The sequence below is a fragment of the Homarus americanus genome, unplaced genomic scaffold, assembly GCF_018991925.1.
Source record: "Homarus americanus isolate GMGI-L3 unplaced genomic scaffold, GMGI_Hamer_2.0 scaffold54443, whole genome shotgun sequence".
NCBI lineage: Eukaryota > Metazoa > Arthropoda > Malacostraca > Decapoda > Nephropidae > Homarus > Homarus americanus.
In genome coordinates this window covers 4509016-4526594 of record NW_024750852.1, presented here as the reverse complement: position 1 = coordinate 4526594, position 17579 = coordinate 4509016, and the positions used below count along the sequence as shown (strand labels likewise).

Genomic DNA, 17579 nt, shown 5'->3' with positions numbered 1-17579 from the left:
TAAAAATGGCCTCAAAATGCCCATAAGATTGGTCAGATTAAATCTCTGTTGGGGGCTTACAGCGCCCCACCAGAACCCCTTAACTAGGTGAGCTCGCTGCACTCGCCATGTTTCCCTACACACAACTTCTTGGACCCTCCCCCATTTGATATTCATTTGATATTACTAACCAAGGCATTGTCATCTTCAAACAACAACCTTATTCCCTCCCATATCCCTATTTACTGTACTAAACTTGCTTCCCTCTCCATTACTATTGCCTTCACTTCTCATACTATCCCATACAAAAAACAATATTGATGCTGGTTACAAAATTAAACTTTTTTTATGTTAAAAATGCAGCCCGATTACTGCCCATCAAATTTAATTGAGAGCAAAATTTTGTATCCATCAACACATTGGTGCCTTGAGCCCCCACAATCAGTATATTTATCTGTATCCTGGGGTGGTTGCATTTTAATAATGTAATGGAAAATACACATGCTATGCTGTCATACTAGCTCAATTTCCCTGTCAATTTTGTTCCACCTTGGAAATCATCTCCTGGGAGAACCAGAAAGACCTCTAAAGCAACTGACATGCTTATGTGATGAAAAATGAAAAAGAATCTGACAATACTTGCAGCAGAAATGAAGAAAAGCCATCACAACCTTAGGATGTTTCAGACTGGTTCAACTCCAACTTCAAAAGAAGCTGAACCTGCCAATTCGTCATACCACCAAAAATCCACTCCTAATGAAGCATAAGCAAGATATTCAAGTGCTGGAATGGCCTGGGAAGCCATCAAACCTAAACCTGATAGAGAGTGTCAATACAGAACACATCATCAGTACCACCTGCTGAAGATCAAGTACATCTGGACAATAAAGATGGGTCGTGATTATTTCCAAACATTTGCTGAATCCTGACTTCAGCTGGTGTTAAAATCAAATGGAAACATGAAAAACATTATACTATACCCTGTAATATAGAAATTAAAGAATGGATGCATTTTTGTTAAAAGTCTTGTAAAATGGTTAGAGGAACAATAGGAAGCAGTCTTCTTCATTATGACATTCTAGTACTGTACGTACATAATACGTTCATCAATCTCTGCGTTAGTGGGAATCAAACACTTCACAAACTGATGTTTTTTACAATATTGCAACTACTTTTATGGCTCACCTTAGCAATTGCATTGTATGAGGCCATGGCACGGACCCATTTACACAGTCCTTCAGCAGCACTTGATGCTTTAGCTACTGATGTTGGGTCAAACTCTGGTAGGCGAACATATTCCTTGTTAATCTTATCCATGACAGAGTCGGGGATGTCATCTTTGTCATAGTCTCGCAGCTGCTGCAAGAAGCTCAGATCACTCAGGAGACGTTTGCTTGGGCCCCAAAAGTCAAATGTCTGACAGAAAAAATATATTGAGGGGAGATAAGAGAAATGAGCTACTCTTGTGACAAAAAGATTATGCCACAGATCTTTCTGGTGCAAGTTTTATTTATCAAGTAAACTCATTAAATGCATAACATGTAATCCAAGAATAAAGTAATTAATCTAAGTGTTTTTAGTTTTATACTTTATATCTTAATGATTTCCAATTAAATGCTGTTTGCAAAGAAGAAAAGTTACATCCAGATACATAGGACCCTATGCAGGGTCCGTTGCATTTCCCATTTTCTATTCAATAATCCTGTTTCAGTGAAGCCCCTGTGTATTCTTTTATCCCTCCACTCCCCTTCACTGTCCCTCATAAGGTTACCTTGAATCCCTTGTTATATACAATGCACTTCAGGATATTACATCCTTCTGGTAAGTACATGTCCCTCTTGCTAGCTATATAGTACATTACCGCTTTAACACTGCTGTTTTTTAACTTTTCAGGCTTGATTTCCAACATGACACAGACTGCAGCCATGACAAGCTTAATTGCATGTGGAGGATTCTTCATACTCTTTACAACTGTGATGTCTGCAGGCTTGAGTGTGTTGAGGGCCTCAACTGCCTCTGTAGATCATAGATGACTCTATTACAATATGGCTATTTACAAATACATACAGTAAAACCTATTACAGTACATTGAAATTAGTGGGAACTACTGGTGTTCTGAAGTAAATAAATGGCAGGGTTCAGGAAAGCCACTTGTTCTACAAAGCAAGCAGTGCAAAAATTTTAATCATCCAGCTGAACTTTCTGTTTGGCTGCAAGTCCAAATTATCTTAGATACAGTGGTCCCTCAACAACTGTGGGGGTTAGGTTCTCGAAACCACCCTCCTCCCCCCCCCCCCCACCGCAATCATCAAGACATGGGAAATAGGGAGTTAGGTTCCATGGCCGTGGATAACACTCATCAAAGCCTAACTAAGTTAGGTTCGGTATATATATAGCGATTTTTTATAAAGATTTTTTTTATATCTTGACTACCCGGTTCCAAAATTATCGACATATTGACACGTTGCCAAGCCTTCTGGGACAACAGAGACACCTTGAAGGACGCAACAAAACTCGCGTGCTCCCCGTCCCGCCCGCGAACATGCCACCCACTTTAAAAGTACCCGCAGACATTCTTGGGTACATACAGGGTGTCATCCGTGAATAATCGAAGGCCACGAATTAAAAACCCGCGAATTATAAGGGCATGCTGTATTATTTTGATTCATTCCTCATATTTACTGAAGAATACATTAGACCACTGAGGAATAAAGATGCCACACTAATCCTACAGATATTCGAAATTCAATGCCAAAGTTGGTGAAATGGTATACACCTTGTACAAAGTAAAAACCATAGATACCCAGAATCAGAGGTTGGAGAGGGGTTACTGTACAGGCAAGGCCAACTATGTAAACATTGAATGACTGGTATTTCAACAAAATGTAGTAAGACTGCATGATGAAAAACCTTAGAAGGAGTTTTTATTAACTTCTGACACAAGTTATTCAACAAATGAATAAATATGCACTAGTTCAGGCATATGAATACACAAAGGAAAGTCACATGTCCTTACAGGTATGTCAGTAATTAATGCAAGAAGGTGAGAGGGTTTATCAAGCCTAATGCAGTATAAATGTACAGTGAAGGTCAGGAATTTGTAATACAGTTGGGCCGTAGGGTGAGCATATCATTTCACCATTAATTGACAGCAAGTCACTCTGCCGAACCTCGCTTACGTCACAAACATGAATCGCCAAACAACCAATTCACAGGAATATACAGTTTAAGTTATTTTAACAAGTCAGGACATCATCATTACAAGAGGTATACCCAGGTTAATATTAAAATTATGTTCCAATTAGCTGAAATAATTGGTGCAGAGCTCTTCAGGGATGAGAGATTTCCGGGTAATGAGACGACTCTCCAAAACCCGTAAATTTCCCATTTCCCTGGAATTTTTCCACATCCTGACGATATCATTTTTATTATCTTGGGGTGAAATCTATGTATAAAGATGCCTTGAGTGATTCTGTTACCAAGAATTTGCAAAAATCTTTTGGGGAATGTGAGTTGCTAATACAGTACTGTAGATTATATAAATAATCCCAAAAGGCATGCTAATTTAAAACCTGAACAGAGACAGGTGATGACACTTACCCTGTAGAGCTGGGAGTGCCTGGTTCAGTTCTGTCTGGCACTCGTCTTTCAATGCTTGGGCACGTGCTGCATGTACTCCAGCCTCTGTCTCCTCTGCAGCCACGAGCTTTCTTCGAGCCTCAACCTCCATAGATTCCTGCATATGATGAAATGAGTTTACTTTATTTACCGTTACTTTATAGTGACCACAAATATTAACTGAGAAGTAGGAAAATCACATACAGAAATTTAATATGCCTGAAGAAATATCAAAGCTTTTAATATATTAATTTTTGCTTATCAAAATACTGTTTTGGTAGAGGCAATGATCATTATATAATGGATCAATATGTGCTTGATTAGTTTTATGATGTAATGACACTGATGATAAGGAGGAAGGAGAGGAAAAATTCGACTTGAGCACCTCATTCCTTCTGCCCTGCTATCTGAAACCATCACCAACCATCTCTCCTATCAGGAACCCTCTCTGCTATAACTTGAAATTAAGTATCTCTTTATGCAGCATTTTTTATACCTGTCCTCCTGGCACTCACATTAAGACAACTCATAACATCGATACATGGTGTAGTTTAAAGAGGTTGTGCACATAGACACACCATAGAATGGATTGTTCACATGTTCAAGGTGTCAAGCAGATGGTGTAGCACGGCACGTGTGTGGGAAGACATTTGTCTGTACAGGTACTTGTAAATACTGCACAGTGATTCTCATCGTATAACAGTCACTGCTGTTCTGAATTGCATCTTTATATATATCAGAAATAATGTGTATTACCAAATAGTTCCTATACTGTAGTTTATAAATACAGATGTTAAGTATTCCATATTTCCAAAGTGTGTTTCTCTATTTACTATAAAATTAAATGCTCTGGTTTTCAAACTTGATGTATAAGATCGACTGCCAATTTAACTCAAATTATATATTCTCTCCCTAATTTATGACCTTGTCCAATGGTGCAGGATTTTATGTATTTTCAATTGGAGTAGTGATAAGACACCTTTATATTAAATAGATGTAGATTCTATGCTCTCAGTGAATCTGCCTGTAGTGAATAAGAATGAATTAGGACACTAGAAACTAAAAATAAAGATAATTAAATCTTAATTCTCATTTTTGTGTTGATCACACAAATGTCCTCTGGATTATTATAAAACCAAAGAATGACCTGTTCAATCAGCTCCATCATCTTGGACACATCGTGGGAGGCTTCTTCTATTTGGGGACCAAGTGATGCCAGCATCTCCTGCATCACTGAGATCTGTGATAAAAAACAACAGATGAGAGACCATTAAAATTAGTGACACTACCTACTGTACTAGATAAGAAGGGGTAGAATGTGATCATATTATGAAGTCATAAAAGAACAAGAGTTTGGGTTTACTGGTAAACTGAGAATTGTATCAGTCCTCTCATTAACCCTTTAACCCACTGGGTGTCAATCCCGGATATATCTGTGATAAACAATAGGTGTCGGTTGGCGCTGATCACGGATATATCCATGATGAAATGCTACCAGTACCTCATGGCATTACATGCAGTATAAGTAGTTTGATTTTTATGAAGTGTTTCAAGAAACTCTAGGCTTATGTTCTGACAACACTGTCAGCCCGGCAGTGCTGCCACCCATCACAGGATCATGTGTCAATTGCTGACACAAGAACCTAGCATGTCACATAGGCGACCTTTCCTATCCCCTGAAAAGGCTGCTGAGCTCATTCTTTTGTACGAGTCTGACTCAGAGTGTGAATGTGTGTGTGTGTGTGTGTATTACAGAGTTACTGTGCATCGATCGCTTCACAGTCTAAAACAGAGCAGTATCTGAATGATAATGGTTTCCTCTCACTAATAACGGCAGAATATCACAGCGATCACAAGGTTACACACACGCAATGATTAATTACGATAACGTTTGTTACATGAGCAAGGGTAGTTGCGATCACATTGAAACAAAGCCCAGGACTGTAGTTCGCATGGTGGCTGTGAGGTGGTGAGCAGGTTGGTGAAGCTGTGCGGAGGATGGTAAAGCAGTTTCTGTGCATATTGGCAATCTTGGATTTGACAAGTGAAGGGAAAGATGTGCTTCCCCAGTGTTTACATTCCACATCAGAGAGTTTATGGTAATGATAAATATCATTAACGTGGATTTTGCTTCACATAAATCGCGAGAGGGTGTTAAAACTCAATTAACGTTACCACAGATTATCATAAAACTGATGATCGTAAATCAGGGGATACCTGTAGATGGAAATATAATGTGGAACTTTAAGTAAAGTACAAGATCAGAATTCTCAATTAAGTTTCCTAAATGGTTTGATAAGTTACTAGGCCGAGACTTAATAATTTTTAGATACACTTACAGCATGCAGGCACACAAAATAGCATTTTATTTACCTGACACAAACAAAATAAAGATGACAACAAGAAACCTACCTGAGAGGCAGCAAAAGCTAATTTATCAAGCCCAGAAAGATATTTCTTTTTGAGGGAGGAGGTGTGAGCCTGCCGGGTGGTGAATAGGCTACGGAACTCCTGCAGAAGGTGGAGATACAAGGCAGGGGTCACAGGAAGACACCATTTTCCTTCTGCTATGATCTGTTCTGACATTTGTCTGCAAGAAATAGAAGATAACGGGACAATTTTACAGATTGAGTGGACAAAAAATAGTACAGACATGGATATGAAGGGTTTCTTGCTGTATTTAATGGGGCGAGAAGCAAAGTCATCAGAAGGAGAATAGTAACCCCCTTTTTCTCTTGTTATACATTGGTTCCAAAGATAACCCAGGCAAATTTTGAAGTATTGTAGTACCTGTACTCCAAAATTTTCATAACCCCAACAAAATGAAAGCCACAAAAAAACACATAGTAATTACACAGTACAGTTCCTCTGTCTATTTTCTCATGGTTTGTTAAGCTTATACGTATAAGAGAAAACCCCTTAAACAAACCACTTGGAAGCTATGTCCTATGTGAAATGAGAGCTGAGAGCATATTTTTTACCTACCTGGCAGTCTGGTGTGTGGCTGTAGCAGCAGAAATGACAGCATCTTTAATAGATCTTCTTAGGGGAACTTCTGCCAGATAGTGCTCACCCACTTTTACAAGTGCTTCTTGTGGCCATGGCTACAATAATAATGACAATGGAGTGAACATATGTAAGCTCCATCATGAGGCTATTCATGTATGTCTAGGAGAAACAAATGGCAAGACAAGGATAAAGTAATATATTTTCTGGTGGGTAAAAATAGTGATTTATAAACCATATTACAGGTAATATTTTTGTTAAATACAAATATCATAGGAAGGAAGTTTCAGAATGAATATTACTCAAGCTCTTTTTTGGGGTAAATTTGTATCAAACAAAATAGTACCTTACAAAATATATTTCCACTTTTGTTGAATTCAAAAGTGTTAAAGGGGAAATTTACATAACTGTATTTAAATACAGTGCTTTATTCAGTTAAATGGTATTAATCAAACATGTTATAATTTTCACTATGCTGATTTTCTTAACTGTACATTATATGGTTGGAAGCAGTGAAGGGAGGTGCAAGGATAAACATAAGTTTCATTCTTTTTTTTCTAATTTTTATTATACTGTATGCTGTATATCGACCATTTTTGTTCCTTTTCTTTTACTTAATTGAACTCTGATGGATAAATGCAAAACAGCATTTTTGATGATTACCATTTATGTCAAAATGAGTGAAGTCAACATAATATGAAGACTTGACATGAAAACTAGTGATATTTTGCTGTTATCTATACTTTTGTTTTTTCTTCAATTGCTACTAAATTTAACTCTACAAATTTCTTTAATTTAATCCCCTAAAATATCTAAACAAAATCAAAACTGTTTTCATAAATAAGAGTGTTAATTTATGTGTGTTACATAATGGAACTAAGACAAATGGCTGAGGGAAAGACAACACCTATTGAATAACAGCAATAGGTGACAGACAGTCATTTACCATGATTTACCTTGAAGTAATCCATGGTAACATGGGTTGCAAAGGCAGGATATTGGATGAGGGTGTGGCGGAGCACAGAAGAGGGTGGACAAGTTATTACCACATGTACAAGATCTGCTACACGTTGTACTTGTTCCCGCCACAGGTCTGCTTCACTTACACTGCGATCCTCAGTGGACAGACGTAGGCGCTGCAATAATACAAATTCTGAAGAAATTTTAAAATTACATATCCTATAGACTTTTAATTTTTAAATATATTTATTAAACTAAACTTTTAGATAAACTATTCTGAATTATTATAGTAAAGAAATGAAATTTCTAATTTCAGTAGAACTGCATTTACAGACTCCGGTAGTTTAGACTCAAGGAAAACATCCCCAGCACCCAGAAACATTCTGGGCAAGTGGGCTAGTGTCCGTCTGTGAAAGATGTCTAATTTAGACACTTGGAAACTTTTCCCAGTAGCCAGAAAAGGTTCCGGGGACAAGGATTTTTTCCGGATTTGAGAAAGTCGTCTAGTTATCCGGAAATCTCTGATCTCCGGAAGTGCTCTATACCAATTGTTCCGGCTAATGGGGATATCACTGAGATTTCGATTTATGCGAGGGTTTTCAGGAACGCATCCCTCACATATGTCAAGGGCCTACTGTATAGCAAAATACGCTCACGTCGATCACTGAGTTCTTTCTCCCCTATACTGACTGTATCAGTATTGGTTTTGATTTTCTCCACACTTCCCCAGTGGTCCCCTAGCTGTTGCATGAACATCACTGGCCCCTCAGTTTGCATATCCTTGGGAATGACAGTGTGGGGAACTTCATAAATTTATGAGCTAACAAAGGACATATAATGCGGGTACAACACACCTGAGGACCATGTACCCAAAATATCTGGTATGTATAGAATGAGAAAGAAGTCCATTAATGTGCATGTGAGCTCTCTAGTTATTAAAGCATAGAACAATACAGGGTACATAACTATGTTCTGTGTGTCATCTTTCACACCAACTGCATTGTAATTGTTGCAAATGCAGCAATAACAATACCTCTCAGATGTCTGATTAATGTGGTGCAGCAAAAGGTACAGTGCATCAGTCATTAGGATTTCATCTTCTCTATATGGAGATGAAGCGGAGGGTAATAATGGCTTCATACCTTGTACACAATATGCCCAGTAACTGACCTCCATTAGATAGCTGTGGTCCTCTGGAGGCAGCAAGTTGGGTGCATCACCAGTAAGAATTAGTGTATTAAGCAGGTGTAGAACAGTTGGATGTTGAAGTACAGCATCCCCAACCACCACTACTGTGGCCTTTTCATCAACACCTGCTCTGATCAGGGATTCCTTCAATACTTTCCTTAGCTCTGCATACCCTGTGAATAATCGCTATAATGTACAGTCGCAAACCTAAGTCCTGTCTCCTCTTCTGCTGTTCTGCGAACCCCAAGATTCAGACTCATGAATTTGAAGCATTTATGGACAGAATAATGCATCAGTGTCTGCTGCTTCGGGTTCACGAGTCCGAATCTTAGGGTTCGCGGAACGGCAGAAGAGGAGACAGGACTTTTGTACATGACTGTATGTGTATCATGTAATGAGGCATTGTGAGAAATACATTATCCTTTATCCTGCTGCAAAACTTGTGGCTGATCAATTTAATTTTTTTCTTCATAATACAGTGTATGTACAGTGAAAAAAAAAAATTCTGCACCTTTACGGTGTCGCACAACATGACACACCAGACCAAGAATTCTGAACAACAGTCATTTACTTGGGTGATTACAGTCCTGTATTAACTATACATAATATACAGAATACATTGTATTCATTGCACAATGCATCACACAATCAGAAGTACTAACCTTACCAAATTAACACGACCTCAGCCAGTGGTCATTGTGAAGGCTATCAGACCCAGGGGTGCAGAATATTTTTTTGTTGACTATACATAATGAATGCAGGTGTTAACTTTTAATTTATTATTATTATTTTTATTAGTTCCTCACATTATACCGGTACAGTATATATTAATTTGTGTACAAGGAATAACTTCTCCCACATGCAAACATCCTCTGGGTGAGAGAATCAACAATTCAACTGCCCAGCCAGGCAGTCAATCACCTGAGGCAGGCAGAGTCTCTCACGCAACCCATTTGGATCACACGTGTTATGCCATTCCAAGATTGCGTCATCATATCTGAGAATATTGTGAGTTATTGCCCATAATTTTTCATAGCAGTGACAATGCAAGAAAAGTATTTGGGTACCCACTGAGTAGCATCCATATTAAATCTGATCTTCGCCATCGCATAGTGGTATTTGGTATTAATTTCTTAACATCATAAAACTGAACAATTGTATAATGGTAAACACCTGTACATGTAGAGGAAAAGGGATAAAACAGTTGAAATATGCAACTGAATCTTTGTGACAATTGGGACAGGCAGTTTTTTTTTATTTTTTTGTATTACATCACTGAATGAAGCTGGCCCTGCTAATATACCCAAACATCAACAGAGTAACATGGCACTAACCATCTTGGGCATTGATGAATGGATAAGCAAGCTTATGTCCGCAAATATGTGCAGCTAGGCGGGCCAGGGAACGTCGGCCTGACCCACCCATGCCCACCAGCATAAGATGACCACCTGCTCGTCCTAGTACACGACATATCCGGGACACATGATTAACCACATACCTTAAATAAATAGAAAGATACACTCTTAATTAAGTGAGTAAATAAAATAGTCATGTGTGAGAGTATGTGTGTTGATGGTAAATCCCTTCTATAGTACTGTGACAATGGATACCATGGTTCAAACTAGTGTGCCCAAGGTGGCTTCTTGCTGAATTATGAATGTTTTTGTTCAATCCAGAATGCGACGTCTAGCTTTATACCTAGGTATGTAAATGCCTAGCATAAACTAGCCAGGCCAACATACAGGCAATTAAAACATTAAATAATTACTTAAATACGTAATATTAGGAGGACACGTTGCTACCTGGCATTTAATTGCAATTCTCAAAAATTCCTCCCGCACCCTCCGTCACACGCATTGCTACCATCATCTTCTTGCCTGGCGAATCAGCCGTAAACGTGCACAAAGAAGGCTCCGCTAATTTAGGGAGGTAGGAATGACTGTTGCTGCATTCACCATTTTTGTTTTTGTTTTTATTCATTACAGTATTGACACATTATAAAAATAAGTACGTCAATCATTATATGTTTACGATGTGATGGAAGCTATCAGAGCGACAGGGTAATCCACTTCACTAGACGACATTTTGTTTGAATTTGAGGGAGCGGAAGGAAGTGTTGGTGGTGTGGAGGATCCAGAACAAACTGAGGGAGGCATGACTCAGCGGCAGGTGATGCAAGTTCTCAGTAAGGTTGAAGAACTGAAAGATGCCTTAATGGGTGCTAAGTCCAGCCTACAAAGCAGTGACAAACTTAGTGCACAGTTAGGCAGTATGGTGGAACCCTACAGGCAATGTTACCAAGAGTTTATTAAATGCCACTGCCAAGCTCTCATCACAGCCAATTTTCAGCCTCAACAATGTGATGAAAATCAAGAAGAATCCAGTGACGATGATCCTGCCATTCTGGAATTTGGTGATGAAACTGAAGTCGCTTTACAGGTGTCTGTAGTTGATTTTGAAGGGTTTGAATTTGACTAGCCTTCACTCTCTGCCTCGGACCCCCATCATCTCCCAGAGCTTCCCACACCTCCACTATTTGGTGGAGTATCACATAATTAAATTCCTGGGCTTTCTTGAAATATTTATTTAATAATGTAGATGCATTTTATGTGGCACTATGTGTCATTTATGGAAGATTAAGTTGGTCACCCAAAGTTGTTCAAGAGTAAAAGTCTCGCGAGTCCAGTACAATACTGTACAGTATAGCAATTTTAAAATGTTAAATGGTATCGTGTGCACGGATTTCTGATGCACGGAAGTGTAGTAATTATGATATACCCACGCAAAATGAGACCACACTGTGTATTAAACTTCAGATTGAAAAATAAAGATCATAATTATTGTACTTCATAATTGAAATAACTTTTCATAAATCATATAACAATGCATGATATTGGGCCATCTGACTCACTTGAAAGTGACAAGATTTAATGGTGTGCTGTTCTCATTATTGTACTCATCAATAAAGAGAGTGATTGTTTGATGGAGCTGAGCAGCATCTGTGAGCTCCTCATAACGCCTTTCTTCTGCTGTAGTGTCTATGCTGCCCATCAAGCCCCAACATGCACGCTCGATGCAAGCCTCTGTCACCTGTAAGAACAAGGGGTTGGGAGGAATATGATCCTAAAATTTAGAGGAAAAGCTTGCAGAATTTGCTAAAAAGTACACTGTAATAGTTCCACATTTGAAAAAAAAATCAATGATATACTATTACATAAGAGTACAATTTAATAAAATCCTTCCCCAATTAGTCTAGGCATGTACTTTCATTCCTGCTTGTTCAGGTCTTTAACTGGAGAAAGAAAAATATTTACAGACTACAAAAAGTATATCTAAAGTACAGTATACTATATATATATATATATAGAAATATACAATGAAAAAAGTACTAGAAATACAAAAAATATTAAAGTAAAAACATATTTTCCTCAGTTCACAAATTAATATTATTTCATTCAATAAGCAAAAAGATCTGGACAGCAGAAAGCACAACAACACTGAAAAATAAGATTTTGAAATAGGAACATTAAATCTACAGTAACATTCAAGGTGTTGTGTTCAGAATATGTAGACATGTATACAGTATACTCAACAGTACTACATACTGTACAGTCTCTCTCTGACAGCAGGAGCAATAGTCTGCCTAGCTGGTAATCTAGCTTCAGTAGTCCCTACTGTTTCAGGGAAAATGGATAATTCTGTGTGTCTTCTCCTTGAATTAACCAATATGAGACTTAATGAAGCATAATAGCATTATAAAAAAATCTAGATTATAAGGGCATATAAACAATGACAGTTATAGAATATTAGGTAGAACTATGGAAATACGATAGTACATGTCAGTCACAAGCTTCTTTAATGTAACTGGCATTTGAGGTATAATGATTACCATACATACTCATGTATAAGCCTATCTCATGTATAGTTTGACCCCAGATTTTTGGGTAAGAGAGCCCGAGTTTTTCATATACTGAGCCTCATTTATAATTTGACCCCAGCCTTTAAGAAATACTATACTATGTACAATCCTAGTCATATTTTATAACCAGACACCAGACTCTCACCAACGAGTTATAACCGTGAACCACCGCCACAACAGTTGATGTTATGAACAGTTACCAACTCTGAATTTGAATTCCTGCCAGTGCTTCACTGTTCTCCCTCGTTTAGTGATAATTTTGCTTAACATTAGGTTTTTAGGAGCACAACCCCATCGTTAAATGAGGAATACATGTGTTGCTTTTATCTTTTTGTACATTATGTATGTAGGATTGTGTATGTATGGAATTGAGAAAAAAAGAAGAAAGTTACATAAACCTACCTGAAATTACGAGTCGAAAAATAACCACAAAATAGCTCACAGCTCAGCCTGATAGCTTAAGGGCTCAGGGGATGTGGCTACAGTAACAAAACTAACTTGGCAACAATGCCATCAGTGATGTAGATTTAAAGTGGCATATATAGTGAATGTTGTTCTGCTTTTCATGTAGGAACATGAAAAAAGAATCTAGGGGTAGTAGGAAAGCACAGGATAGAAGAGCTTACAGATAAGGTTAGTGTACTACGAACATGTACTGGGTATCGATCATTCACTGTAAATAACTCTAGGAAATGCATGAATTTTAACCCCTCAAAAATATTACACATACAGTATATAGTTTGACCCAGTACTTTTTGCATAAAAATTTTCTCATAAAAACTCTAACTATACTCGAGTATATATGGTAGACATATTTTCCAAACTACGTACACAAAAGCCAACACAACACCTAAAACTGTTACACAGAAAAAAGCTAAATGAAGTTGACCGTCTTATGAGAAGGTTATGACATTTAGCCGATTACTGTATTCTGCATCATTACTGTACTTAGCAAGGAAGCTTAAACAAGTCCTTTATAATGACACAAAGAGACCCATGGAAAACCTGAAACTGGTTAGAAAAAACAAAATTTAACAAACCCAAATGTGTCTCAAGGGAAGGTTGTGAAGTAGCTGAGGCTCATGACATGACTGCTGCTGCCTCAATACAGATGTCACTCACTACACCAGTCAATGATCAAGACAACAAACTAATAACACATTAGGTCCTCATTAAATCCCAGGTCACAAAAGTATTGGGTCACAGAATTATCATGTGTGACACTGGTTTGATCCAGTGCTCATTACTAGCCATATTAATACAGTACACAGGAAAACATCAAGGTTGAAAAAGGACTGAAATATGAAAGATTCACTTATGATGACCTTAGGTGGATTCTGTTGGTTGCTGGTCTTCCCTTGATGATTCAAAATTAATTGATTTTGGCTTGAATTGTTTTTCTCCTGACAAGGGGAAGATATGGATATGTGACTAATAACTTTTTTTCATAACACAGATCATAGTAAAAATAAAAAAATAATTGGCGTCACAAAAAACATATTTTCTGTCCATTAGACATACCTAAAATATCTAGAAATCTGGAATATCAAGTCAGCAAAAGCATTTAAATAATTAATTTTATGATGTAAACCTCACAACTTATTGGATCATTTGCTCCCAAGAGCACATGAAAGTTCCTGCCAGATGATTGTTATACACATGAACCCAACCACACAACAACTTTACTGAACTCTACAACAAAACTTAATAAGATTCTATCTGCTGAGTTTTGACATTTTGATGTTAGTTCAAGGGATAAATATACAGAGAAATAAGAAAAAGCTGTTCTAAAATGGGAGTACAAATATAAGTGAGCAGTTCTTCATCACTATCTTCAACACTAAAAATTATCACCATGCAGATCTGAAAAAAAGGAATATGGGAATCATGCAGTATTAACATTCTTGAAAGTATAAAGCACTGTATCCTTACATGACTACACATAAATTCCAATTATTAGAGTTCCATGTATTCTGAATAAATCAGTAGCAACTATCAAGATGATGAACTATGAAGCCCCTGACAATTTACTCTCTTTATGTCTCAAATCATGTTTTCACTCAAAACACAAACTACGAAGCTTTCAAAATTATTGTACAGTTTATTACCATAAAAATGATCTTCATCTATTAAAATGGTTTCCTCAAAAATCTTAATAACAATACTGTACAATCTTATCTCCATACCGATCCATCTTCATTGCAGAGTTTGTCAAAGATTACATGAATCTTGTCTCTGAAGCTAGTCTTAATGGTATTGACAAGAATGTTGTAGATGGGTGTCACCTCTGATGCGTCTGTCAATCGATCACAAAATTCCCGGTATATCTCATGTACCCACAACCTGCGGAATAACAGTTATTCTAAGATGCACTTAGAGACAGGTGCACCCAGTATTTTCTAATTCTGTAATCGTAGAACATAATTCAGGGAAAGTGAAAATATCTGTAGAATATTTTGATGATTTGTTGTTAATATAAGACCTAGTGAGAATTACAGGCGGTGAAGAAAGGAGCTGGAATATGTGTAAGCTATGATAGTTGAATGTACGTACAGTATGCGTCAATAAAAGTTAAATCACTATGCTTGAGAAAAGTAATTTAAGATTTAGATCTATTTGGTTTAACAAGGAAAGGGAGTTCATCAACTACTAACACTAAGTAAGAGGAATAGAGGCTCATTACTTAGTTTCTGTATGGATGGGTCAGATTTGTATAGTGTACTACTATACAGTATAAGCCTTTTACTTTTATAATTAAAACAGTGGTGTAGAAATATTTTGGGAATGTTTTATCAGTTTTGAATTTCTTTATCCCCTCCCTTGATGATATCAGTAATGTGTTAAGCAGTAGAAGGATAATCAGAAAACGATGACTGAGGGAAAAAGAAAGAAAGAAAAGTGAAGAAAAATTTGAGGCAAACAACCGGTACGAGTGCTTGTAAGAAACCAAAACAGTTGCCAAACTTTAGTGGTGGAGGTGGGGGTGAAGGATTAGTGGTCTCATATTAATGGCCATGTCAGGTCACCCATTGTCGGGGTGAGAGATTAGTGGGTCTCATGACCTGAAGATATCTTGAATAAAGACAAAAGCTAAGGTACTCCATTGTTTCCCACTTACTGAATGTACAGTAAAGTTTACATAACTGTAATCACTTTTTGTGTCTTAACATTGTATTCTTGGCTGATTGTGTCCTGGTACAGTAATGTAGAAGTACCGGCACTGTATAACACAAATTGTATGCAAAAACAGAAACTAGTGAGGGAACAACCTTCTACAATGGCAGCAGAATATGAACTAAGCATTCCAAGCAGCTAGGCCACCCATGAGCCCTGCACATGGGGATGCATTGGAGCATGATGCCATCTCTTGGAGGTTCCGGAAAATTTATTCCCAGGCCCAAAACGGAGAGGTTTGGAGAGATATTCTCGGAAACTTCTCGAAAATTTCCCCCCAAAATGCGCCAGATTTTCATTCTTGAAATTCATTCGCAGACCCAGAATGGAGAGAGTTTTCCCAGAATATTTCCGGCCCGATTTCAATTCCAGCTATTGGAGAGTTCCGGGGATTGGGGAGGTTACTTTACCAGGAGTAATGAACTAGAATATTCTGGTTCATGAAAAATAACTGTAAATTCATGCTAATAAATGTTTTATTCAGATTATTCTCTTAGCTTCAAAAAATAAATAAAATCACATTAATCATTAAACATTACCGGATACAGTACTCCACAGTTGTGTTAATATACAAAAAGAAACAAATCTTAAAATACCGGTAATTAATTATGTGGAGCCAGCTCCTGAAGTTGTTTATACAGTATGTGTACTATAAAAAAAGAGGATCTTGTTGGTACTACCTGACAAAGTGCCTCTTTGTTTCCATGGATTCTTTTCTCAAGAAGCTAACAGAGTGAATTACACGAGCAGCAGTGGCCAAGTTAAATACATAATGGCTCTTGGTAGGTGTTGATGGTAGTGATACTTGGGCATAGTGCAAAACATCAAGGGTACCAGCCACAATGCCTGCCACCACAGTAAACATGTCTGGTACGAAGCCTCCAGCCTGAAAGGGTGGTGTCAAGGGTTAACACTTGTGCAGGTACAAGTATGAGATTAAGACAACACAATAAAAATACAGATAATCCCTAAGTTTAAAACAAAAATGTGGTAAAGTTCTCTATTGGTTTATGCTCAATGCAATTTTTCCAGATGAACAACAGAGATATTTATGACCAACCTCTTTCAAACATTAACTAGACTGCAAGTTTCTACATAATTCTCATTAGGTACAACAATACCACTACACATACACTTACTCTGTTCTTTCTCCACTTTACCTCTAGACCTTCCTGCCTAGCCTCCCTCGTATTATCTACATAATGCAAATCTACATTGTAAATCTTTTTAAAAATATCCTTTACTATGCAACTAAATGTTATTAAAACTCCTTAACCTCTAAGCCTTTATATATTTTCATTTTATTAACTCATATTTCTAATAAATTGTATATTACCAGTTACTGTAATTAAATATTCATAAAATTTAATTCACACATTACAGTATGTATTCAACATTCTGATGCACAGGGATGAATAACTACATAGGCTGAACAGCTACTAACTCGGAGAAAAACATTGAGTTGAGTGGTGAAGATTCGATTGATAGTGTCCTTAGAAAGTGTGTGGGCAACAATCACAATAAAGCCAGCCAAACACCTGGGCTCCAACAAACCCGTCCCTGCTGCATCATCATCATTTGCGGCTTTATTTCCTAAGTTCAAGGAGGTACCACCAATCCATGTCACATCCTCCAAACACATTTTTGTGGTGCTTTCAGTACTGACCCTGGAAAATATGACCATATGAAATGAAGAAATACTTGTATACAGAAAACAAAAAGTAATGTCTAATGA

At 37.4% G+C, this 17579-nt stretch overlaps 1 protein-coding gene across 5 annotated transcripts in view; it reads right to left on the bottom strand.

Annotated features, from left to right (window-relative positions):
- LOC121854272 (dynein axonemal heavy chain 7-like) overlaps positions 1 to 17579 on the bottom strand; it is a 69870-nt gene that overhangs the window by 19764 nt on the left and 32527 nt on the right. For 4 of the 5 annotated variants that reach the window (XR_006086521.1, XM_042348821.1, XM_042348820.1 and 1 more), the window contains 14 exons: positions 17289 to 17511; positions 16525 to 16730; positions 14857 to 15013; positions 13996 to 14073; positions 11663 to 11841; positions 10086 to 10249; positions 8734 to 8924; positions 7560 to 7739; positions 6583 to 6701; positions 6010 to 6187; positions 4745 to 4837; positions 3580 to 3715; positions 1841 to 1995; positions 1165 to 1395 (listed from right to left, as the gene is read on the bottom strand). Coding sequence is in view for 4 of the 5 variants with exons in the window: in XM_042348821.1 (XP_042204755.1) it covers positions 1165 to 1395; positions 1841 to 1995; positions 3580 to 3715; positions 4745 to 4837; positions 6010 to 6187; positions 6583 to 6701; positions 7560 to 7739; positions 8734 to 8924; positions 10086 to 10249; positions 11663 to 11841; positions 13996 to 14073; positions 14857 to 15013; positions 16525 to 16730; positions 17289 to 17511 (2290 nt within the window). In the remaining variant the exon portion in view is untranslated. The remainder of the gene's footprint in view (positions 1 to 1164; positions 1396 to 1840; positions 1996 to 3579; positions 3716 to 4744; positions 4838 to 6009; positions 6188 to 6582; positions 6702 to 7559; positions 7740 to 8733; positions 8925 to 10085; positions 10250 to 11662; positions 11842 to 13995; positions 14074 to 14856; positions 15014 to 16524; positions 16731 to 17288; positions 17512 to 17579) is intronic. The other variant, XM_042348822.1, reaches the window with a different exon arrangement.